The sequence below is a fragment of the Lepidochelys olivacea genome (genome assembly GCF_965140295.1).
Source record: "Lepidochelys olivacea isolate rLepOli2 genome assembly, chromosome: 11".
Classification (NCBI taxonomy): Eukaryota; Metazoa; Chordata; order Testudines; family Cheloniidae; genus Lepidochelys; species Lepidochelys olivacea.
This window is the reverse complement of record NC_140421.1, coordinates 16091498-16116355: the sequence shown is the minus strand read 5'-3', so window position 1 is coordinate 16116355 and position 24858 is coordinate 16091498. Positions and strand designations below refer to the sequence as shown.

At 42.0% G+C, this 24858-nt stretch overlaps 1 protein-coding gene and 1 pseudogene across 3 annotated transcripts in view; one reads left to right on the top strand and one right to left on the bottom strand.

Annotated features, from left to right (window-relative positions):
* The window catches only part of DPP10 (dipeptidyl peptidase like 10), an 876126-nt gene that overhangs the window by 548541 nt on the left and 302727 nt on the right, over nucleotides 1-24858 (top strand). For both annotated transcript variants that reach the window (XM_084642969.1, XM_084642968.1), the window contains exon 3: nucleotides 12417-12512. In XM_084642969.1, the coding sequence (XP_084499095.1) occupies nucleotides 12417-12512 (96 nt within the window). The remainder of the gene's footprint in view (nucleotides 1-12416; nucleotides 12513-24858) is intronic.
* On the bottom strand, nucleotides 8473-8721 carry LOC311528081 (small nuclear ribonucleoprotein F pseudogene; annotated as a pseudogene). The gene has a single exon. The product of its transcript is annotated as a small nuclear ribonucleoprotein F pseudogene (transcript).

The following is a 24858-nucleotide window of genomic DNA, read 5'->3' as shown; positions in this document are numbered from 1 at the left end:
GTAGTGACAGTTAAGTTTCATGTTATCTCAGGATCATTCAGAATATATTGCTTCCAGTTTCTAATACCACTAGTCTGAGCAAACTACTTTGAAGATGAAGAGTGCTTTATAATCTTTTTCTTCTCATCCCAAAGTATCTTAATGGACACAGGGAGCAGTACAGTGTCACCATTTATTTCTGTCCATGGTTTGTTTCTCCATGAAGCCCAGCCTGGTCATGACCCTGCATATCATATCCCACCATTGAGTTGGTGGTTGGCCTCTAATTCTGACTGACTTTGGTTGCATGTGTGGGTTTTTTTTTGGCATCCTATTACATGTTTGTCTTCTGCAGTGTCCCCACATTCTGAAACTTTTCATTTGCAGCCAGTCCTGTACCCTGATTTCACATCCTACTCTTCTTTGAACTTTGTTTGCCTTAAAATCATTCCTTCTTTACACGTTATCTTCCAAAGAACTGTCATTGTTACAGCCTTCGGCCTTCTGATGTCTGTTTCATTTAATGCAGTTGGTTTCAGACCAGAGAGTAATGCTTTTAAGTACACTGGTTTGATACATTTTCACTTTGGTACCAAATGTAATGGTGAAATTATGGATGGATAAAAACCAAATTCTGTGTAGCATTTGTATCTAAAGAACATCTCCTTTTAATCACATTCTTGGTGGAACTGGTTAAGCTTCCTAGGTATACATAAAATTGTACTTATTCTATGACTTCTTTGCTGCTGCTGCATTTCAACACTTTATCTGTTTCCCCTTTTCCAATATACAGCCACCTTATCTTACAGCAAACTTTGATTTGAACGTGTTGCTTAATTTTCCATCAATTCTGATAATACTAGAGGCTTTGTACACTTTTATAATTGTAGTTATCCTATAAGTAAACCATGTGATTTTATGGCTTTCCATAATGTTTTTTCTCCAAACTGAATCCAATACCTTCATGTAGTTGATGAAAACAGCAAACATCTTAAATCTCCATTGTCCCTTTCTTCCATCAACTGTCAGAGCATGACATCAGCCTAATCTGAAGCAGCACTAAATCTTACCTACCACTTCCTCTAAAAGTGGCCTTAATCTGTTGACAATAACTTTCCCAGTATTTATAATAATCTTACGGCTCTATAATTATTCACATTGGTAGGATCTCTTTTTTTCTGAATTGGTACAACTATTGCCTTTAATCAGTCATTGTATCTCCTCTTGTTCCCATACTCTATTATATATTTTTTCCAAATGCTTTGAATAGTGCTTGTCCTGCCAGCTTTTAGCAGCTTATCTGTTATATTGTTTAACCCTGTAGCTTTCCCATTTTTAGCTGCCTTATTTCTCTTTCTCTTTCTATTTCTTCTTCTGATGGTGGTTCAATGCTGGTAGCCATTCTACATTGCAAGCTGCCCTGTTCATCCAGCATGTCTAGAATGCTTGCATCTGGATGAAATACAGGGTTCAGCACTTTGTTACAATGCTCCTTCCATATTTCCAGCACCTCTTTGGCATTTGTTGTCAGTTCACCGGTAGCCTTTCTTATGATTTGCATCATTGGCCTGATTGTGTGTCCATACAGCTTAACCATTTTTTATATTGTTCTCATATCTTTTTTTCTTGATGCCTCTTCTAGTTGTTGAGCCTCTTCTTTCCAGCACTTTTGCTTGTTCAGTCTTCACTGCTTTGCACACTTTTACTACTTCTTCTTTCCTCGCAGTCTTGGCTTGTTTACACTTTTCTTGTAATGTTCTTGTTTCATTGTTGTCCAGCTTTCCCATGTTTTCTTACGCCTTCCAATAACTTTCTCTAGTGTATTTTGTACTGCTTCCTATAATATTTCCCATCTGTTCTGTAGTGACATTTCTTCATCATAAATTAATGGCCTGAAATGCCCTCCAAACCTCATCTTGTATGCTTCCCCCACAGAGCTATCCTTTGACTTATCAAGATCAAATTTGGGTCCAGTTGCACCCATCTTTGCTTTGCACTTTAACTTAATCTTTCCCATTAGTAGTTCATGATCACCGCCATGCTTGGCACTTCTGTAGAGTTTAACATCCATCAATTATCTTCTATGCTTTTGACTGCTAATCATGTGGTCGATCTGGATTTTAGTTTGCCCATCTGGTGAGTTCCATGTAACCTTGTGAATATCTTTGGCAGGACTTGTTTTCCTCAGTGTGTATCTCACAGCTAGTTCTTAACCTTTCCTTGTTATCATTTATAATGTTGTCTAGGCATGGCTAAGTCTAATAATGCATATTGCTGTGTCCAACACAAATAATAGCTTTTGCTTGTAGTTAACTAGCAGATTTAATTGCATTGTGGGGCATTCAGAGTAACAGCCGTGTTAGTCTGTATTCGCAAAAAGAAAAGGAGTACTTGTGGCACCTTAGAGACTAACCAATTTATTTGAGCATGAGCTTTCGTGAGCTACAGCTCATCCAATGAAGTGAGCTGTAGCTCACGAAAGCTCATGCTCAAATAGATTGGTTAGTCTCTAAGGTGCCACAAGTACTCCTTTTCTTATTGTGGGGCATGTAATTTCCTGCCTAATACCTAGAACTAAGCAGGTGTCACATGAATACATGCTGTGTATTTCTAAAGCTTCAAACAGTAATTCAGATCCTACTTATTGTTCCCAAGAGAAAAACAAATGTTCAATAAGATAACTTATATATGAATTTATGACATTAGTTCCATACAAATATTGACATTAATAAAAATAATAAAAAGAAGAGCTCTGTATAAGCTAAAAAGCTTCTCTTTCAGAAACAGAAATTGGTCTAATAAAAGATATTACCTCTCCCACCTTGACATTAATATAGACATTGTCTTTTCATCTTCTTTTGTAAAGGATATAAGCAGTGCTAAAACCAAAGAAAAATTATTTACCCAGATTTCAAGGATTTTTATTATGACACGAAATAAAACTTGAATTTGTAGAACTAATTGGAGCAGATATTCATTATATTGATAATGAGGGATACAGGCAGAACTAGTGATATCTTACTTATTGTTAAAAGAGAATCAGACTGAAGAAGTAAAAAATACAATATAGAAAAGTGCAGGAACTTGTTCATTTTATGTTGCTTGCTCATACTATGAATCTCCACTGATTCCTATATTTCCCAAGAGTCTTCTAATAGCATTTGTGTTTAATTCCAAATACCATAATATGAAGGTCATGGGGGAGGAAAAAATCATAGCTTGTTAGATACTATATCACACATGTAGAATATGTTTATTCTGGTACTCTTGACTGGGTTTAGGTTACTTTCCTCAAGCTAATACTGAGCCCTGGTCTACACTAGGACTTTAGGTCGAATTTAGCAACGTTAAATCGATTTAAACCTGCACCCGTCCACACAGTGAAGCCCTTTATTTCGACTTAAAGGGCTCTTAAAATCGATTTCCTTACTCCACCCCTGACAAGTGGATTAGCGCTTAAATCGACGTTCCCAGCTCGAATGTGGGGTACTGTGGACACAATTCGATGGTATTGGCCTCCGGGAGCTATCCCAGAGTGCTCCATTCTGACCGCTCTGGATAGCACTCTCAACTCAGATGCACTGGCCAGGTAGACAGGAAAAGAACCGCAAACTTTTGAATCTCATTTCCTGTTTGGCCAGCGTGGCAAGCTGCAGGTGACCATGCAGAGCTCATCAGCACAGGTGACCATGATGGAGTCCCAGAATCGCAAAAGAGCTCCAGCATGGACCGAACGGGAGGTACGGGATCTGATCGCTGTTTGGGGAGAGGAATCCGTGCTATCAGAACTCCGTTCCAGTTTTCGAAATGCCAAAACCTTTGTGAAAATCTCCCAGGGCATGAAGGACAGAGGCCATAACAGGGACCCGAAGCAGTGCCGCGTGAAACTGAAGGAGCTGAGGCAAGCCTACCAGAAAACCAGAGAGGCGAACAGCCGCTCTGGGTCAGAGCCCCAAACATGCCGCTTCTATGATGAGCTGCATGCCATTTTAGGGGGTTCAGCCACCACTACCCCAGCCGTGTTGTTTGACTCCTTCAATGGAGATGGAGGCAATAAGGAAGCAGGTTTTGGGGACGAAGAAGATGATGAGGAGGAGGAGGTTGTAGATAGCTCACAGCAAGCAGGCGGAGAAACCGGTTTTCCCGACAGCCAGGAACTGTTTCTCACCCTAGACCTGGAGCCAGTACCCCCCGAACCCACCCAAGGCTGCCTCCTGGACCCAGCAGGCGGAGAAGGGACCTCTGGTGAGTGTACCTTTTAAAATGCTATACATGGTTTAAAAGCAAGCATGTGAAAGGATTACTTTGCCCTGGCATTTGCGGTTCTCCTAGATGTAGTCCTAAAGCCTTTGCAAAAGGTTTCTGGGGAGGGCAGCCTTATTTCGTCCTTCATGGTAGGACACTTTATCACTCCAGGCCAGTAACACATACTCGGGAATCACTGTAGAACAAAGCATTGCAGTGTATGTTTGCTGGCATTCAAACAACATCCGTTCTTTATCTCTCTGTGTTATCCTCAGGAGAGTGAGATATAATTCATGGTCACCTGGTTGAAATAGAGTGCTTTTCTTCAGGGACACTCAGTATAGCCCATTCCTGCTGGGCTGTTTGCCTGTGGCTGAACAGAAATGTTCCCCGCTGTTAGCCACAGGGAGGGGGGAAGGTTGAGGGGGTAGTCACGCGGTGGGAGGAGGCAAAATGCGACCTTGTAACGAAAGCACATGTGCTATGTATGTAATGTTAACAGCAAGGTTTACCCTGAAAGAGTGTAGCGACTGTTTTATAAAATGTGTCTTTTTAAATACCGCTGTCCTTTTTTTTTTCTCCACCAGCTGCATGTGTTTCAATGATCACAGGATCTTCTCCTTCCCAGAGGCTAGTGAAGCTTAGAAAGAAAAAAAAACGCACTCGCGATGAAATGTTCTCCGAGCTCATGCTGTCCTCCCACACTGACAGAGCACAGACGAATGCGTGGAGGCAAATAATGTCAGAGTGCAGGAAAGCACAAAATGACCGGGAGGAGAGGTGGAGGGCTGAAGAGAGTAAGTGGCGGGCTGAAGACAGGGCTGAAGCTCAAATGTGGCGCCAGCGTGATGAGAGGAGGCAGGATTCAATGCTGAGGCTGCTGCAGGACCAAACCAGAATGCTCCAGTGTATGGTTGAGCTGCAGCAAAGGCAGCTGGAGCACAGACTGCCACTGCTGCCCCTCTGTAACCAACCGCCCTCCTCCCCAAGTTCCATAGCCTCCACACCCAGACGCCCAAGAACGCGGTGGGGGAGCCTCCGGCCAACCAGCCACTCCACCACAGAGGATTGCCCAAAAAAAAGAAGGCTGTCATTCAATAAATTTTAAAGTTGTAAACTTTTAAAGTGCTGTTCTTAAAGTGCTGTGTGGCATTTTCCTTCCCTCCTCCACCACCCCTCCTGGGATACCTTGGTAGTCATCTCCCTATTTGTGTGATGAATGAATAACGAATGCATGACTGTGAAGCAGCAATGACTTTATTGCCTCTGCAAGCGGTGATTAAAGGGAGGAGGGGAGGGTGGTTAGCTTACAGGGAAGTAGAGTGAACCAAGGGGCGGGGGGTTTCATCAAGGAGAAACAAACAGAACTTTCACACTGTAGCCTGGCCAGTCATGAAACTGGTTTTCAAAGCTTCTCTGATGCGTACCGCGCCCTCCTGTGCTCTTCTAACCGCCCTGGTGTCTGGCTGCGCGTAACCAGCAGCTAGGCAATTTGCCTCAGCCTCCCACCCCGCCATAAACGTCTCCCCCTTACTCTCACAGATATTGTGGAGCACACAGCAAGCAGTAATAACAGTGGGAATATTGGTTTCGCTGAGGTCTAAGCGAGTCAGTAAACTGCGCCAGCGCGCCTTTAAACGTCCAAATGCACATTCTACCACCATTCTGCACTTGCTCAGCCTGTAGTTGAACAGCTCCTGACCACTGTCCAGGCTGCCTGTGTACGGCTTCATGAGCCATGGCATTAAGGGGTAGGCTGGGTCCCCAAGGATACATATAGGCATTTCAACATCCCCAACAGTTATTTTCTGGTCTGGGAATAAAGTCCCTTCCTGCAGCTTTTGAAACAGACCAGAGTTCCTGAAGATGCGAGCGTCATGCACCTTTCCCGGCCATCCCACGTTGATGTTGGTGAAACGTCCCTTGTGATCCACCAGAGCTTGCAGCACTATCGAAAAGTACCCCTTGCGGTTTATGTACTCGCCGATTTGGTGCTCTGGTGCCAAGATAGGGATATGGGTTCCGTCTATAGCCCCACCACAGTTAGGGAATCCCATTGCAGCAAAGCCATCCACTATGACCTGCACATTTCCCAGGGTCACTACCCTTGATATCAGCAGATCTTTGATTGCGTGAGCTACTTGCATCACAGCAGCCCCCACAGTAGATTTGCCCACTCCAAATTGATTCCCAACTGACCGGTAGCTGTCTGGCGTTGCAAGCTTCCACAGGGCTATCGCCACTCGCTTCTCAACTGTGAGGGCTGCTCTCATCCTGGTATTCATGCGCTTCAGGGCAGGGGAAAGCAAGTCACAAAGTTCCATGAAAGTGCCTTTACGCATGCGAAAGTTTCGCAGCCACTGGGAATCGTCCCAGACCTGCAACACTATGCGGTCCCACCAGTCTGTGCTTGTTTCCCGAGCCCAGAATCGGCGTTCCACAGCATGAACCTGCCCCATTAGCACCATGATGCATGCATTGGCAGGGCCCATGCTTTCAGAGAAATCTGTGTCCATGTCCTGATCACTCACGGGACCGCGCTGACGTCGCCTCCTCGCCCGGTATCGCGTTGCCATGTTCTGGTGCTGCATATACTGCTGGATAATGCGTGTGGTGGTTGATGTGCTCCTAATTGCCAAAATGAGCTCAGCGGCCTCCATGCTTGCCTTGGTATGGCGTCCGCACAGAAAAAAGGCGCGGAACGATTGTCTGCCGTTGCTCTGACGGAGGGAGGGGCGACTGACGACACGGCTTACAGAGTTGGCTTCAGGGAGCTAAAATCAACAAAGGGTGTGCCTGTACATCAAGGAGTATTTCAGGCAGGACTGCACGGAGGGTTCCAATAAGAAATGGTGCACCAAAGTTATCGTTGTTATTGGAACAAGGAGGTTAGCCTGGCCTCTGATTGATACATGGCTAGATTAACCTCGCTGCGCCTTCTCTGTGACTGACTGCAGTGTGATCTAGACAGGGGAGGAGGAAAATGAGTACAAAACAAATCTGGTCTATTTCTTGTTCTGACCCACTCCATCTATCCTTTACATCTTTGGCTGGCAGCAGACGGTGCAGAAGGACTGCATGCCATCCACATCTCTTGCCTGCCTGGCAGAAGATGGTACAGTACGACTGCTAGCAGTCCGTATCGCCTGCCCGCTCACCATAAGACGGTTCAATAGGACTGCAGGACTAAAGAGAATGACCTGGTCAAGTCACTCCAAATTTAGTCCCTGCGCCCATGTCTGCCCAGGTGCTCCCAGCCGACGTGGCCAGGAGCACCTCGGACACGACGAGGACGACTACCAGTCGTATTGCACCGTCTGCTGCCAGAAGGCAATGGGTTGCTGCTACTGTGCAGCAAAGCCGTACCGCGTCTGCCAGCACCCAGGAGACATAGGGTGACGGTTACCTGAGCGGGCTCCATGCTTGCCGTGGTATGGCGTCTGCACAGGTAACTCAGGAAAAAAGGCGCGAAATGATTGTCTGCCCTTGCTTTCACGGGGGGAGGGAGGGTGGGAACGGGGTCCTGACGATATGTACCCAGAACCACCCGCGACAATGTTTTAGCCCCATCAGGCATTGGGATATCAACCCAGAATTCCAATGGGCAGCGGAGACTGTGGGAACTGTGGGATAGCTACCCACAGTGCAACGCTCCGGAAGTCGACGCTTGCCTCGGTACTGTGGAAGCGCTCCGCCGAGTTAATGCACTTAGAGCATTTTCTGTGGGGACACACACACTCGAATATATAAAACCGATTTCAAAAAAACCGACTTCTATAAATTTGACCTAATTTCGTAGTGTAGACATACCCTGAGGAATGTAAGTTGTTCCATGTAGTGATATTATTTTGCTTGTATATAGTGCTTTTCATCCACAGATATCAAAGTGCTTTATAGAGACATTATTATCCCCAGTTTGCAGATGGGAAAATGGAGACACAGAGGTGCTATGGCTCCCCCAAAGTCACACAGCCAATATTTAAAAGCAGGATGATATACTTAGGTCTTATATTACCAGGTCTCATATTACCAGGATGATATACTTAGGTCTCATATTACCAGGACATATTTTTTTTTCTCAAAGTAGAACAGATTATTCATCTAAAATTTGAAGTATTAAATTAAATAATTAAAACTAAACTAGTTTTATAAAATAACTGTACAAAGTAAATTTTGTAAGGCGCTATTCTTCCTTTATTTTTTTTTTTTTGTGAAAAACTGATCTTTATTTTCCAGAAATATAGAAACTTATTCTCTCATTTCCCCATCTTCTTCTTCTTCTACTTCTCTGATGTACAGGACATTGTTACATCTTTTCAAAACTTCACCAAGGTGTCCTGACAACACCCCATCTATGTATTCTTCTGTGTTTGCAAGTTGCATGTTCATGTAGCCGTCGACAGATACCAGGTAGCCCTTGTACTCCATCCCCCACTTCAGCTACACCATCACCGGCTTCCCTGTCAGGAAGGGCTTGGAGTTCAGGGGCAAGCTCATGGTAACGCGGCGTGGCACAAAGCAGCGGTAAAAACAAAAATTACTCATAGGGCCGCATGTGCACCTGCTGGAGTCTAATTGTCTGTTCATTTACTTGCTAATTTGCAAAAGCATTTTCTTATCTATTAGTTCATATGAGTGAGTTTCTACTCTACTTGATTTCTGCTTTTCAGTCTTTAATTTAGTTAAAATATGAAGGTTTGCTGTCTGTGTACGAATGTGCACCAATTGTTAAGCAGTTCAGCTGTCAGTTTACTGCACAGTATAAAAATGTAACACTTTTTATCTTTTAACACTTGAATTCAACTCTGACTCCAGTAATCTACAATATATATATAATCTACATAATATATGTATGGATTGTTATGATTCCAGTTGAATATATATTCAACTGGAAATACAAAAATCTATCAAGTTAGTTGGGGACCTGGGAAATGTTAGCCCTTCAATGAATAACTCAATAAAATTTAAAATGGAAATGGAAAAGAGATGGTAGACTATTCTGCAATGTAATAATAAACATTAAGGGGGAAAAGAGAGTCTTTAACAGACAGACAGAAAATACACTCTACAGTATGCATACAAATTCATATTTAGACTAAAAATACAAATTGCAGTCTTCTGATAGCTTACATGATGAGCAGCTTGTCTTTCCATGAATTAACTGAGCATTTTGGGAATTTAAAAGAGTATTTCTGAGTCTGTTGGTGTGAAACCAACATCTTGCTAAAAAATTACATAATTTGAGATGTTTACAGCATGGACACCTAGACTAAAAGATCACAAATATGGTTTTATTTAAATACCGTCTTAGCATTAGGAGAGTTTTACTCTTCAAACATTACACAGTATAGTTGTTTGAAGATGTCTATTTTTCTAAACTAGATGGTTAAAAACAATGCTTAAAAGTACTAGATTCAATTTAAAGTTATAAAATGCAATTTATAACAAAAAAATTACTTGGCAAGTATGTGAATTGTCAGAATGCTGAGAAAAGTGGGTTCAGTTGTCCTTTCAGGTAATATTTCCATATACTGTCCAATGTATTTTCAATGATTTTAATAAGGTATTTAATAAAGTTTCTCAGAGGAAACTAGTGTTATGCAAAAAAAAAAAAATCCGGTGTCATAATAAAATTGGTGATCTGGATTGAAAGTTGGCAAACTAGCAGGGAATTTAGGGTCACAATAAATGGAATCTGACCCTTTTTGAATGCTGCAAGTGAGTTTTCACAGTGCCAGTTCTATTTAACTTTTATCTAAATGATTCAGAAATGGGAATGATGTATGGTGTCCAAATTTGCAGGTGATCTGCTAAAGTGCAAAAGGAATTAAGCACTATGGAATTTGATTGTAATAAGTGCAAGGTAATAAGTGCTTCTGAAGGGAGAAATGTTAGCAAAAAATACCTTAAATAATATATTAATGGAAGCTGAGGTGGGGAGAGGCTGTAGTAATGGTATGTAGTAGTTTGAAGGTAGAGACTCAATATGTGGGATCAACAGCAAGAAAGGCTAATAAGGTTCCATGGTGTATAAACGGGGATTAGGTATAAATCAAGAGAGATAATAGTTCTACTCTGTAAAACCCTTGTAAGACTACACTTGGAATACTGTGTCCAATACTGGGCTTTGAATTTTAAAAAAGGTTATTCTTGGGAAGGTGCACAAGAAGTCAAGAAATCTTTTTTTGGGGATTAGGAGTTCTGTTTTGCGAGAGAAGGTTTTAAGAGTGGAACATGGTTAGCCTTGAAAAAAGGAAGAGTGAGAGGAGAGTTTATTAGAGTAAGTATTTAAAGGGTTCCTGCTGACTGAGACTTGAGGAAAGACCTGTATAGATTACAGAAGGATGGCATAGTGAGAGGTCTCACTCTGAATTTTGTTAAGGATAAGTATAAGAGGGAGAGGGGGGGAGAGATGTTGTTTCCTGAAGACAGCAAGTAGGCCATGGATACTACTGAGAGAAGTGAGTGAAGCAAGCGGTATTGACAACATTTAAGAGAAGCACAGATCTTTATCTGGGGGGTAGGAGGGGTTGATTTCAATGGACTTAGAACCAGCCTGTACTCTCCAAGAGTAATGGCAATGGCAAAGCTCCTATTGACTTCAATGGGACCAGGATTGGCACCTTAAGTGAATTATGGGATGTTCCTGCTGCAAATCAGACTTCTTTTTTCTCTATTGGAGTCAGGGAATATATTGGTGAACCAAAGGGAGAAGGGTCTGCTACTTGACTGTTGTGATTCTAGACTTTCTGTCCTAAGTCACTGAAAATATATATCAGCAGAAATATGCAAAGCCAAAATTTGAACCCAACAGAAAAGGTACTTTCAGACAGAGGGGAGTCAGTTATGTAGGAAGACAAAACCCAATGCCAAAGAGGAGAATTGCTGTAATCTACTGGTAGTTGGGCTAATAATGATACTGTGCATATGTAATATATACCCGATATTCTGGTAGGAATGAGTTCTTTCATATGTTATGCATATAAGTTTGTCTAAAGCAGCTAGTGATCTAGGACATGTAAGATAAATATAATTGGAGATTTGTGTCCTGACAAGCAATAATGACTTTCAGTTAGCAATACCTTTTAATCTCATGTATTAATGGGTCCATTTACCTAATGACTTTTAAAAAAAAGATTTCTGGAAGTATTTCCATAAATGATGTTTCAGCACAGGAAAATGAGAATTGACTGCTGTTTCCTTTCTGGAAGTAAGGAAGTGATTGCAGGGGTCGACATTTAAAAAAATATACATCAACATTCACTACCATTTAGTAACATCTGAGATGGCACGGTCTCCCTTTTAGCTGAGCATGTGAAATAATTGTGTGGAATCTCTTGGCAAATGTGGACTTACTAATGGTGGGCACTGTATTCCTAGAAAATGTACCACGTATAGTTCTGTATCCCAGAATTCCATTGCTCATATCTACCGAGATCTGATGGTGCGGGGGGCGGGATGGGCTGTTCAGATTATTTTTACATATGAATTTAAGTGGTTACGGTTAAACAGAAATAATAATGGAAAAGGTTAATATAATTTTCTTATTCTTGTAATGTATTATGGTTAGTGGGACTGAGAGATATGATCTCTATTTAAAACTGGCTCATGGCCATAGGAACTTGTGTTAAGGTAGGATATTGGGTTTCTTTTCACTCACCGTTTAGGATATGTGGTGGGTAAGATTTGTTCTAAATTTCTCATTTTCTGTAAATCAGTATTTCACCAGTCTGAAAAAATTGATTTATTAGTCTGTATGAAAAAAACATGTAATCACTATATCCCTAATGTTTCACTATGCATACAGGAAATGTTCACTGAATTGGGGTGACAGGGTGTCCTAGTGGCTAGAACACTGGACTGGAACTCGAGACCTAGATTCTATTTCCACTTCTGCCATTGGCCGGCTGGGTGACCTTGGGCAAGTCACCCCCTTGTGCCTCAGTTTTCCCTGGGGAATATGGGAATAATGATACTTATCTCCTTTGTAAAGTGATGAGCGATGTCCTGATGAAAAAGTGCTATGTAAATAAGAAGTAGGCATTATTATTATAGACTTCATTAGGAGTCTTACTTGTTTTTGAGCTGTAGGATCTGCCCCTAAAATCCCAACAATTTTACAATAATTACATGATATATATTAGTGTTTTTTTTTAAAATGTGTAACCTGGTGCTTCTTTGTTTCTTTTTAGATGAGCTTACAAATTCATCAGAAACCAGATTGTCTTTAGAAGATCTCTTCAAAAAAGAGTTCATAGTTCATAATCCAGAAGCCAAATGGATTAATGGTATGTGTATATATTATCAAGCAGTTTGAATGCAGATAGAAGCATTTTTATGATGAATCGAGACACTGTCATTAGTGAAGCCATGAAAAAGTCATAAACCACCATTGGTTCATTAGAAGTTTTGATGTGTTTGCAATATGTTACTGATTTTTAATATATGCTCTATATAAATATCTGTTAACCTAGGTATTGTGTTAATGTTACATATGGAATTTGATCCAGATCACCTCGGTCATATTGCATGGCATTTTTTAATTGTACCAGCAGTTCCAAATCACTTGTGAGAACCTTTATGAATATGTAGGAACTCTTTTAAAACTGAACCTTGTCTGTGGATTCATAACAAAATCAGGCCACTGAAGGAACAGGTTTATTCAGATCTAAATTTCAGGGTGTGCAAATGGTTCTGACACATAACATATGGAAACACATTTTAGGTTGAACTTCAACTTATTTGTACAGCTCTAGTTATTCTCTGATGCCTGTGCATTGTATTTCAGGTTCTGTTTGTTTAGATGCTTTAAGAATTGTGCATAATGTTCTAAAAATAATGCATATTGTTAAGACTCATATACCTGAAAAAGTCCTTGTCATCTCATTCAAATCTTTATTATGTTTTTTTTTCTTGATCAGATACAATGTTTCACATTCTTTCGGTTAGCAAGAAATTTTCAAACAACACTGTGTCCTTCCCCGTCTTTGTGTCATCATAATTGTGTAGCAGTCAAGGTGTTATAATCAGAGGAATAACAATAGGCTTTGTGCAAAATAAAGTATTTGAAGAAGAGTTATGAAAATAGGAAGTCTTATGTGGCTGCAGAGTTTATAAATTAAGTGTAATCAGAATGATTTATCCTTCACGTTGAAAAGATAGATATTTAAAGATACCAAAGCTGGCTTCCATGACGGAATCCGTAAGAATTAGAAACACCGATTGTCCAGTAAAAGGGCACTAATGGAATTAACTTTGACAACCTTCTCTGGAGACTGAAATGGAGTTGCATCTCCCAAGTGGAAGTTCCTAGGTGTGTTTTGCTTCATGCAAGGGAATAGATGGGGAGAGTGGGCTCTTTCATGAAGTGAAGCATGCATTCCATCTTTGAGGAACCAACCCTTGGCCCTAGTCCTGCCTTCCCCCTGCCCTTCCATTTATGGGGAGGTTGGCCTACACAGTAGCACTAACCTGCAGCAACTGTGTTCATGGGAATGCCAGGATTCCCAGTGCATCTGTTCCCTGAATAGGTGTGCAAGAGAGAAGAAGGAGCCTTGCTTTGTCTAGTCCTCCACCCTGCTTTGCCATGTTTGTTGCAATTCCAATTACCTTACTCTATGATTAAATTAATCTTCTCTATAGAATATTGATTAAGTCCTTCTCTTGTGCATGAAACTGAATAACTCTCTCATTCACGGTAAACACATGGTGTGAGCAGCCTGCACACGAGTGCAGCTAATTAAGAAAATATATTTTTGAGTGAAAATTATATTGCATTGAACCAGAGATGTAGAGAATACTCAAGGATACAAATACTGCAGGAGTCACAAATAACATAACAGAGGCAGTGAAGCCTATCTTCAAAAACTGCTCAAGACACTAGCAAAAATCAATGGCTTAATGGAGACAGAGTATTCTCTACTTCTGCTTGTACAAGTAATTGCACGTGCATGTAAATACACAATTGATTTTGCATGTGGACTTTGTCCTCCTCTTAAAAAAAATTGCATTGGTAACAGCACTGGCCTTTTAAAGTGATTACTTAAGGTAGATAATTATTTATTGGAAGTGAACCTTGGTGCAAGTTTCATTGTTAGTACTCTTCCCTTACTACTGAACAGATATTTAATATTACTTGCCTAATTATCTTACTAGGTCTTAATAAATGTGTACAATGTAGCTCTGATATATGAAATATAACCTCATAGCATATTAATGTGGTGTTTCCAAAGACATGTAGCATGGAGGCTTGGAACTGACTGTGGAGGTAACTTGTCCACTGAGGGAAAATAAATGTGTGTGCTGCCAGGATTGCCAGCATGTGGATTCTGGGTGATTCCTGGATAATGAAGTTACAGAAGTTTTGTGGGACAGCAAGGAGTACACCATGGCATGGGATTTCTGACAGCAAGCTGATTTGGGTGGAGAGAGGTGGCCTGCATTGGCATCATGTTTTGCCACTATGTCTCATCTAAGTGGTAACTTAAGAGGTTGTGATCTACCAGGCACTGTGGTGATTCACTTGGGGAGAAATGATCTGGGCCTTTTTCCTGATACACACCTCATACAATGCATAAGAGAAGATTTGGATCAAATCAGAGATTTGTGTCCAGCAGTTGTGATAGTTTTGAGAGCCCTGCACGGATACAAAATTTGTATCCAAATCCAATCCGCAATCTTCCTTGAAAGAATACTACATGTGTACATTTTAAGAACCACTTCAGTCTTTTACAATGCCCTTACACTTACAGAGTTTCATCTCACTTTCACTTAACTATCATTTAAAGCATTACAATTCTCTCTTCTTCAACCTGCTGATAATATCCTTTGTAATAAAAGCCCTATGTCCTGCTAATGACATAACCCATACAATCAGAGAAATGATGCATACTGTATTCTGGAGGTACTCATGCACCTCTTCCCTTTCATCACACACATCAGAGGGTGCAAAACATAGATCTCGTATCACAGCTCTGTCACACACCACAAAGTAATCCACAGATGTCGCAAGTGCACCTCAACCATGCAGAGCTAACTACTGCTTCCACCATTCAGTACAGCTACACCTGATATTAACCACACTCACTTTACCTGGAGTGCACGCGGATAATAAATGCTTAAGCTGCTCTCATATCCCAGTTTGCTACTGACAGTACCATTTGTAATAAAGTCCCTGTGCCCTGCTAATTGCATAACATACACAATTCTGCATTTAAGTGATTCATACTGGATCCTAAAGGTACACATGCAGCTCTTCCCTTTGCTCACACCAGAGGTGAAAGTAAGCTGGTACGGTCCAGCCGGCTTCCCCATGCTGGTGCTTTAAAGTGCCCGGGCCTCCCCGCAGCAGCCGGAGCCCCAGGCTCTTTAAAGCGCTGCGGGAGCCCTGCTGCCACTACCCCAGAGGCTCTGGCGGCAGGGCTCGGGGGGTTGGGGGGGCTTTAAAGGGCCTGGGGCTCCCCGCAGTGGCCTCAACCCCTGACACTTTAAGTGCCTCCCAAGCGCCGCTGCCGGAGCCCCTGGGGTAGCAGCGGCAGGGCTGCAGCGGTGCTTTAAAGGGCCAGGGGTTGATTTAAAGGGCCCGGCTGCCTCTTCTGATCAAGGCCACGCCCCCCCTGCTCAGGACTCTAGAGTACCGGTAAGTCCTTTAAGTTACTTTCACCCCGGCTCTCACACATTGCAGTGTGCAAAAGATAGATTTTACCATATTGTAATCTCAGCTCTTTCACCCACCTCAAAGTAATCTACACATGTCCTCATAACACAAGCCCACCTTTACCAAGAAAGCCTAGCTACTGCCTCCACTATTTAGTGTAGGTACACCTAACACACTCACTGCACTTGAAGTTTGTGCAAATAATTCCCTTGGCTATTGCCAACTCCAGGGGAACAAGAAGGAAAGTGGCATGACAACTTTATTTTTTTTGGTCCTGTGTGTGTGAAAGTGAATTGATTGAAAAAGGAGGTGAAGAGCTGGTACTCTTCAGCAACTGTGGGGTTGGCAGAGTAAACGGATGTGTATTAATGAGATATCTTGGTGCATTGCTGAAATAGGGCGGAGTTAAGGTTGCATGGGCAAACTTAACTTTGCATTTGCTGGTTTTCAGAAGTTTGAGTTTTGCTTCTGCAAAGAGACGACACATCACCAAGCAAACTTATCCCTATGTTAGGGTAATTTTTTCCCACTGAATATATTTTAAGGCCAGAAGGAACCATTATGATAATCTAATTTGACCTCCTGCATAACACAAGCCATAGAATTTTGACAAGAGATTCTTGCCCCAAGGCCATAACTTGTAGCTGAGGTATTCTCTAGGTAAATTGTTCTAATGGTTAATTCCACTCACTTTAAAATATCCATCTAATTTCTAGTCTGAACATATCTAGGTTCAACTTCCAGCCCTCTACTGAGCCCTCAAAGAGCCCTCTACTATCAGAAATTACCTCCTTTTATTGGTACTTACAGACCTCATTTGCAGGATCTAGTCTTAAATCAACAGCAGAATATGTAAATAGGCTTTTGAAAAAGTATTGATTTATGTTTAACAAATTAATTTTAGTTTATTTCCTTTTCTGCTTAGTATCTGGATCCTGTGTTTCCAGTGCAAGAATTAAAAACAATGCAGATGTCTAATGCTGCTCTCTCTCCTGCTTGCCATGGGATCATTAGCTCTGCCAAAGAAATACAAAACTCTCAACTACTGTCTTGGCAGATGAGGAGAACAAATAGAAACTAACATGTTGTATTTTAAATGTATTGTATCTTTTATCTTACCCAGGTGTTTGCATTTATTTAAAAAGCTTTTCAGTTTACTTTAAAATTAGGACTGAGAAAACATTACTTTTGATTTTTCTTTTCAGCTGAGGTTTATTAACTGGTTTGGCAGAAATTTGTAAAAAGGCAATTAAAACCTATCTGCTGTCAGCCTACACAGCACAGTTGCTTATTAGTCATGGTGCTTGCAGTGCTAATAGCAATAACTAAACACCTATGCATATTCTTCTGCTTCTGTCCTGGTCCATACATGTTGGTTAGTAAATGTTCAAGACACATCAGTAGAATTCCTAGAAGTGAGTAATGTGCTCATAGCTGACTGTATAGATACTGTAACATGCTTGATGAATACACCATGATTTTCCCCTAGAATTCATATACAATAGTTGAGAACAGAACAAAAAATTAGTTGTTTTAGTAATGTGAAAGATTTATTCTAAAAACAATCCCATAGTACTTTATTAAACAGGTATTTTTAATTGTAAATCCTACGTCCTATGCTGTATTTAAAGCCATGGTGATAGCGAACTTGGTGATCAGAACAGTCAATGTTATCTGAAAGAGCATGTGGTTCCAAAAAGAACACAAATTGTCTGGCATAGCTTTGAAGATGCTAAATGAAAGTGCATTTTCCCTTAGCAATATTGATTTTCAGTTTTTTAATAAAAAGTGAAAATTTTAAATGTTGCCAGTGTCTGACACAAAGTACGTAAATCTGGCAGCACATCGCCACCAAAGGAGATATTGAGTTGAAATGGCAAAGAAATAGCCTGGTTAACTTTTGTCTATGTAAATGTACATAGAGTACAGTACTGCACTGTGGTTTAAAAATTGTATGCATTAATTAAAACTAAAATAGGGTAGGCCATTAAAGCAATAAAAGGGAACTTTCTCTGCACAAACCATTCTATATTGCTAAATACATTTTTATATTGACAGCTCTCCCACATCTGTCTGCATCTACCACGTTGTCTCCTGACTTATACTGAGATTATAAATTCTTTGGGCCTGTGTTTCTGTTCTGTGTTTGCGGAGTAATTAGTGCAATGGCATCCGTGAATGGAGAGCCTATGTGCGACCATCATACAAATAATAGATGATGGCAGTAACTGTTACCCTATACATGTAAACTATTCACATCAGTGATAACAGCAACCACAGACCTTTCCATATTACTATAATGCTTGTCTCTCTTATAGTGGAGTGGGGCTGTGCCTTCCGATGACACCATTTCATGGCTCTTTGCTTTCCTTCTTTCTGCAAAAGTGGAGTTAGCTCACATTTTTGCTGTCTGAGTAACAAATCTAACTTTTCACATTCCCTTCCTATGTGCAACAGGAAGCATTGGCACCTCCGTGTCATCCTCCAGATTATATTAAGAGTAGTGCCATTATAATTATGATATTTTTCTTATTTCAGAACAAAATATGTAGGAAAAGGCACTTAGATCTGCATGCTAATCTTAGGCAGCTGGGGTATGCAGGCTGTGCCCTGGTATCTAGTCTGGAGACGAAGGTTCTGATTCAGAAAAGCTTTTAAGTATGTGCATAAGTGCTTCACTGAACAGGGACGGAAAAAGGCATGTGCTCAAACTGAAACATGCTGAAATGCTTTGCTGAATTTGGGCTAGGATAGGGAAGAAATCTTTCTCTTCCACACTCACCTCCCATATCACGGAATAGCCGTAGTGCATGTTTGGCAGCTACTATGCCCCATGTTGCAGGGGGGAATTTGGGGGATGCATTTAGCTGGTAATCTTTTGACCCTCCACCCTATCCTAGCTGTGCACATGCAATCTCCATACATCTGTAGTCCATGGAAAGGATGAGGAATGCTTGTGTGGGCCTTCTGAATCCTGCTTAGCTCCCTGGCACACTAGAACTGCAACTGTTCTTCTCAGTCTGGGCCCTAACACATCTACCTATCAAATCCTGACCTCTCCTCTGCAATCAGTGCTTAGGTTCCTTGGTGATAGATAGATTTGTCCCCCGATGGTTGGCTGCTCTCTTCCTCCTCTAACGGAGCAGAATTAAAATGCACGAATTTAATAAGAGATTTCTGGAGAGAATCAATCCCCTGAAACTTTTTTTGTACTAAAGCTTTATTTTTAGAATAAGGTTTATTGCTCTGCTTGCCCAGTATAAAATCCCTGTATATTCCACAAATATTGGCAGGCATAGCCTGTTTGGAAACCGTTTCCAAAACAAACCATTTTACACACAAATATTTCCAAAGCAAAGACTTTTCAGACCTTCCTTTTGCTATGTTGTATAATTCCTTTGTGCAGAGATGATAGTTATTAGCTTATTTCATCTTCCTAGGTCAGAAATGTTTTCACTGTGCCTGGATGAAATCAAGGGAGCAGGTGCCTAATTTTGCCCGACTCACTCTTTGACCTCAAACTCCTGTATTGATCATATATTTTAAGTCCTCTTTTCTGAGCTTTCCTCTGTTTGCTCCACTAGAGAAAAGCTCTCCTTTTCCTGCTAACCTGTACTAACAATTTCTGGCAAAAGGACTTTACTGTGGTTTCCTAGGTCGGTCTCATCCCATGAGAGACCAGAATAGGTCCTATTCTTCCTTGATGAAACACCATTGAAATGAATGGAGTTATCCCAAGATGAATGTGACCCAGTGTCTTTAAACTGTATTTATGTTGTACTCATAGAATCCTTATAGTGTTTTATACCAAGATCCCTTTCGTTTGTGACTAAAATTCTATTCCAGCACAGATGAACAAATTATTCAGTGTTTTTTTTCATAGATTTGTGTCTGTTTAATTCAGCATGCAAAGGAATGATTTAGCTGGAAGTGCTTCATCATTGCTTCTTGATACCTGTATAGCATGTTCAAAAGAAGATGATATAGTGGTTTCCCATTCAGCTATTTCTAAGGCTATGTCTACACTGCAGCCATTACACATAGAGAGACATGCTACAAAAAGCAATGTAGACTGGGGTTACACAGGTGGCAGCTTGGGCTACTTGGCTGAGTCCAAGTCTGCCTGGCCTCTCTTGGGTATGTAGTGAGAATGCCAGCCTGAGCCGCTACCCATGCCAGCCTGAGCCGCTACCCATGCCCAACCTACACTCAAGCAAAACTGGCATGTCTATCTACTCATGACGGAAAGCATGCTTCCAGCTGTAGTGTTGACATACCCTAAATGTGCCCATCACCCTCCAGTAGCATTGCATTAATAGCTTTTCTATTTAGAGAGATGATCAAACATGCAGCGAATTTTCTCTGTTGCAGGTGATTCAGGGCAGGCTTTTTTTCATCAGGAAACTCCTCATAAAAGAAAATAAAAGATGAGTTAGGCATTGTGCACAAAGATCTGTATGATCATTCTTATGTTTGCCTCAGAATTCTGGGCAGTAAAATGAAGTCGGTATGAAAAGCATGGCACGCTCAGATTCCACAGTGTGAGTGACCCACACTACATTTTCTCATAGCCCTGTAAATCCCTGGAAATTGGAGCAATGGTTGAGCCATTTAGCAGTTTTTGCAGTGAAGATTCTTCCAATACATTTGGGGCAAGTAGAAGTTTTATCTATCTGAGCTTGAGCATATGTAACCCACATACCTTCTGAGTGTGGTGTTCTGTCCCATTTAGTGGCACCGAGACCCCTTAGAGCAGTGGTTCTCAAAGCCGGCCCGCCGCTTGTTCAGGGAAAGCCCCTGGCAAGCTGGGCTGGTTTGTTTACCTGCCACGTCCGCAGGTTTGGCCGATCACGGCTCCCACTGGCTGCGGTTCACTGCTCCAGGCCAATGGGAGCTGCAGGAAGGGTGGCCAACGCATTCCTTGGCCCACGCCGCTTCCCTCAGCCCCCATTGGCCTGGAGCGTCGAACTGCAGCCAGTGGGAGCTGCGATCAGCTGAACCTGCGGACGCAGCAGGTAAACAAACTGGCCCGGCCTGCCAGGGGCTTTCCCTGAACAAGCGGTGGACCGGCTTTGAGAACCACTGCCTTAGAGAGAGAGATAAAATGAGTCTGCTCTACAGTCTTAGTTAATAGGCAGTTGGCTTTTAGCACGTGCTGTAGAGGCTCATGCACTAAGCTCTAGAGGTCCCCGGTTCAATCCTTTCTGCTGATAACCATGGTTCTGTCGGTGTTACAAGTGGGGGCTCATCCGGGATTTCACTTGGGAAGTCTCTGAAGCTCAGGATGTGCTTCCTCAGCTAGGGGAAGTATGTAACCCACACACCTTCTGGGTGTGGTGTTCTGTCCCATCTAGTGGCACCGAGACCACTTAGGAGAGAACAATTAATGAGTCTGATCTACCGCCAGTTGGCTTTTAGCCCATGTGGTAACGGCTCATGCACTAAGCTCCAGGGCTCCCCAGTTCGATCCTGCGCACTGACAACCAGGGGTCTGTTGGCGTTACACATGCACGGCTGCTTGCCAGTGGAGACAGGTCAGAATGCAAGAAATCACTGTTCTGCTCAGCAATGAAAAGAACAAATACTTCTAAGTTTCCAAAAAAGATGGATCTGAGCTGGAATTTTGAAATGGACAATTGGGCATGCACTTGGCGCAAAGTATGCTTTGCACATGTAATTTTTAACATATGCTGTTAAGAGGGCAATGTCTTAGCTTTCATTTCATTCAGGCAAGCCGAAGTGGCTAGGTCAGAGTGTGGCCATTGTGCACAAATAGGAGCTGAGTCATCTAAAATTTAGATATATCTCAAATAGTGTCTTGGCCAGGAGTTATGGAGCGCCACTCCCTGGAGCTTGAGAAGGGAGGAGAACTGGCTGCCTTGCAGGATGAAGGCAGCAAGCACCCTGGACAGAGCAGTGTTGCAGGTAGAGACCTGGAGAACTAAAGGCAGCTCCTGGCGGGCTGCAGGGATCTGCAGGTTGAGGCCCTGAGGCAAGGGCAAAGAGGGTGCTGGGGCTGTGGGGAAGTGGCCAGAGAAATCTACTGAGGAATTGGAGGGGATGCAGAAGTGGCGGCCAACTACAGGGTCACTGGGCCGGGACCTGGAGTAGTGTGCAGTCCCGGTCCCCGCACCCCTCGCCACTGAGGAAGTGGCCAGACAATGGGCTGCAGATGTCACTGAGGGAAGTGGCTGGACAGTTCGACTGTGGTACATTCCCCTGGAAGGGGGGAGCACAGAGTGCAGCACAGCCAGAGGGCTGTGTCATGAAGACGACGCCGCCATCCTGGGAGTGATGTGGGTCCCTGGAGCAGAAGTGATGGCGGTGAGACACCACCAGAAGAGGGGGCACCAGCTAGCAGAGCTGACCCCCAACTCTTTGGGTTTTGCTGCATGCATAACAGTTCTTTCCCCTCCCATAAAACTCCCTGGCTATAAAGAGCCACATGACTTGCATGCTTAAATGTGGATCTCTGGTAATTTCTGCTGAGACCAGCTATGTTAAGCCCCTATTGCTACATCGATAGTCGTGCTAGTATTAATGATCATTAAACAGCATTAAATAGTGTTATGTATTCAGGGCCATTAACTTGTCTCACCATTGTATTTTGCAAATGGCTTCTTAGAGCACATATTTTGAAAAAGCTCTGCCTTTCCTGATCTTCTTTCTACACAAACAAAAGATTGCAATAGGGGTGACCTTTGATGTATAAAGGAAGAAATAGATCACACAAAGGATGTTGACTCTTCTTTTATACTATACATGCCTCCCTTCTTCCCTTTATCATTTCTGCTTCTGGTTGCAAATATTCTGTCTGGCCCTTTTTTTTTTTAACCCATTTCCCTCTTGAACAGTTCTTGCATGGGCTACTTCAAAATTTACTTTCCAAAGAATCCCTGTCTACTACAGCAATTTATTTCCATTTGCATTCACTTATACAGGGGCTGATCCAAAAGTTAATGAGGAATGGGGCAAGGCCGATAGAATGGAAAATAAATTAAGAAAAATAAAGTCATCCTGTCCACCTCGTAGAAGATCAAACTACATTTCAGTAGTACAGTCAAAATACGATGAGTTCTCAAGTATTCTTCCATCCCAGTCTTTTTTTAAATTAATGTTCATATTGATTTTAGATTTATTCTACAACCCAAAGCATTAAGAATTAACAAATTGATCAATACACTTACACTGCTGCCTGGGGGAATATTTTGTAAGTATCAATCATATGATGCATTGTATCTAAAATAGGATGACAAGGATAGCAAAATGGCTTATGGTCTCCAAAAACATCTTTGTGTACCTCAGTATAACATCCAAGGGTTAAGTACAGTCACTCTAAACATGAACCTATAGAAGAGTGGACTAGACACCTCAATAAATCTCACTTCTCTATATTGGTTGACGCAAAGCTCTCTTGAGCGCAGTGAACAGACTAAGGCTAGTTTTCTGGTTGCCATAGCAATGTCCCTGAAAAATGGGGACTTTCATTTTTGTAGAATTAAATTTTTGGCTCAGAAAACAGCCTTTAATATAAACTGTTTAGCTGGATAGGCTGTATTATTACTGTTATCCATACTCCTTGGGAAAGCACTATTTAATTTATGGGCAAATCTGTATCAAGTAGGGAGAACTGGATAGTGAGTAGAGTAATTTTCATACAAAAGCTTCAGAGGACAAAGAGCTGCCTCCATAGATGAGCATCATTCTCCTCCTCCTGAGCCCGCCCTCCCAGTACTACCAAGTCCCAAATTTTATAATAAAAGTGGGTATGTCTGTGCATCAAACTTGTCCATACTTGAATTATTATTTGTGTTCAATGTGTTAACTAACATGATTCTATATTCCACTATAGTCCCTACACAAATGTTTGTTCCAGTTCACACACATTTGTTCCGAATCATGTTAACATGATTAGCAACATACATTGGTTTCTGGTCTCCAGGAGAATTTGTAGTGTTCATGTTCATTACCACATGCTGCTTATTAAAGCATGTTAAACCACAACTTAAAATTCAAGTGTAGACAACACACTTAAGGTAAGTAGGTATGTGTGCATTTTCTTGCACGTGTTTATATATAGTGCAGTGCCTCATTTGTTTTCCACCCCAGAGCCATGCTGGTCTGTCTGCTCACATCCTCCCACCTCTGTTTGCCTGTTTTCCTCCAGTGCCCGTGTCCCCCATGTCTGCCTGCGTTCAGGGGCATCATTTGCTATGAGACAGTTGCCCCTCTGACTTTGTTCCCCCATTCCAGACTTCTCATGGGTCTATATGCTCCATTATGTCTTCTATTCACCCCCCACCCCCCCACACACTTTATAGGATATAATATAATCACATAAAATGTTCTATAGGCTGATGAAACTTTGACATCCTCACCCCAGAATTTGTCTGAAATGATGCCCCATCTGTGTCCCGCCATCTGTCTGTTGTCTTCCCCCATTATTCTGTCCTCCCCAGTATCTGTCTGTGCTTCTGTCCCCACCAGTAGTGTATCCTTCCCCCTCATCCCACGCCCCACTGCTCTGTAAGTTTCCCCCTGTCCTGTCACTTATGCTTGTATTCGTTGCTTCCTTTGTCCCTCTTCACTCTATCTCCCACCTATGATCTCTATTCCCCACCACTCCTCTTTGGGTCTAGTCTCCACAACAGGGATATCTTCCCCAGTGTCCTGTCTACCTCTTCCCAGGTGGAATCTTTCTTCCCATTACTGTGTGTGCAGCCAGTGGAAGGAACTGGACTGTTTCCTAGGGTTCCCTACTGAAGTGGTTCTTAACCTGGGGTGCATACACCCCCTGGGGATGTGAGATGCCTTTTCTGGGCGTGCGAGACAGGCCAGACTTTTTTAGAAGGTTAATGATCGAAAACACAAATTAAGCACAGGCACGTAAGTACAACTCCTTTATTTCATCAAACCTATGTATTTATTAACATTATACATTTTTTTAACGATTACTGTAATATACAAACAAAAATATA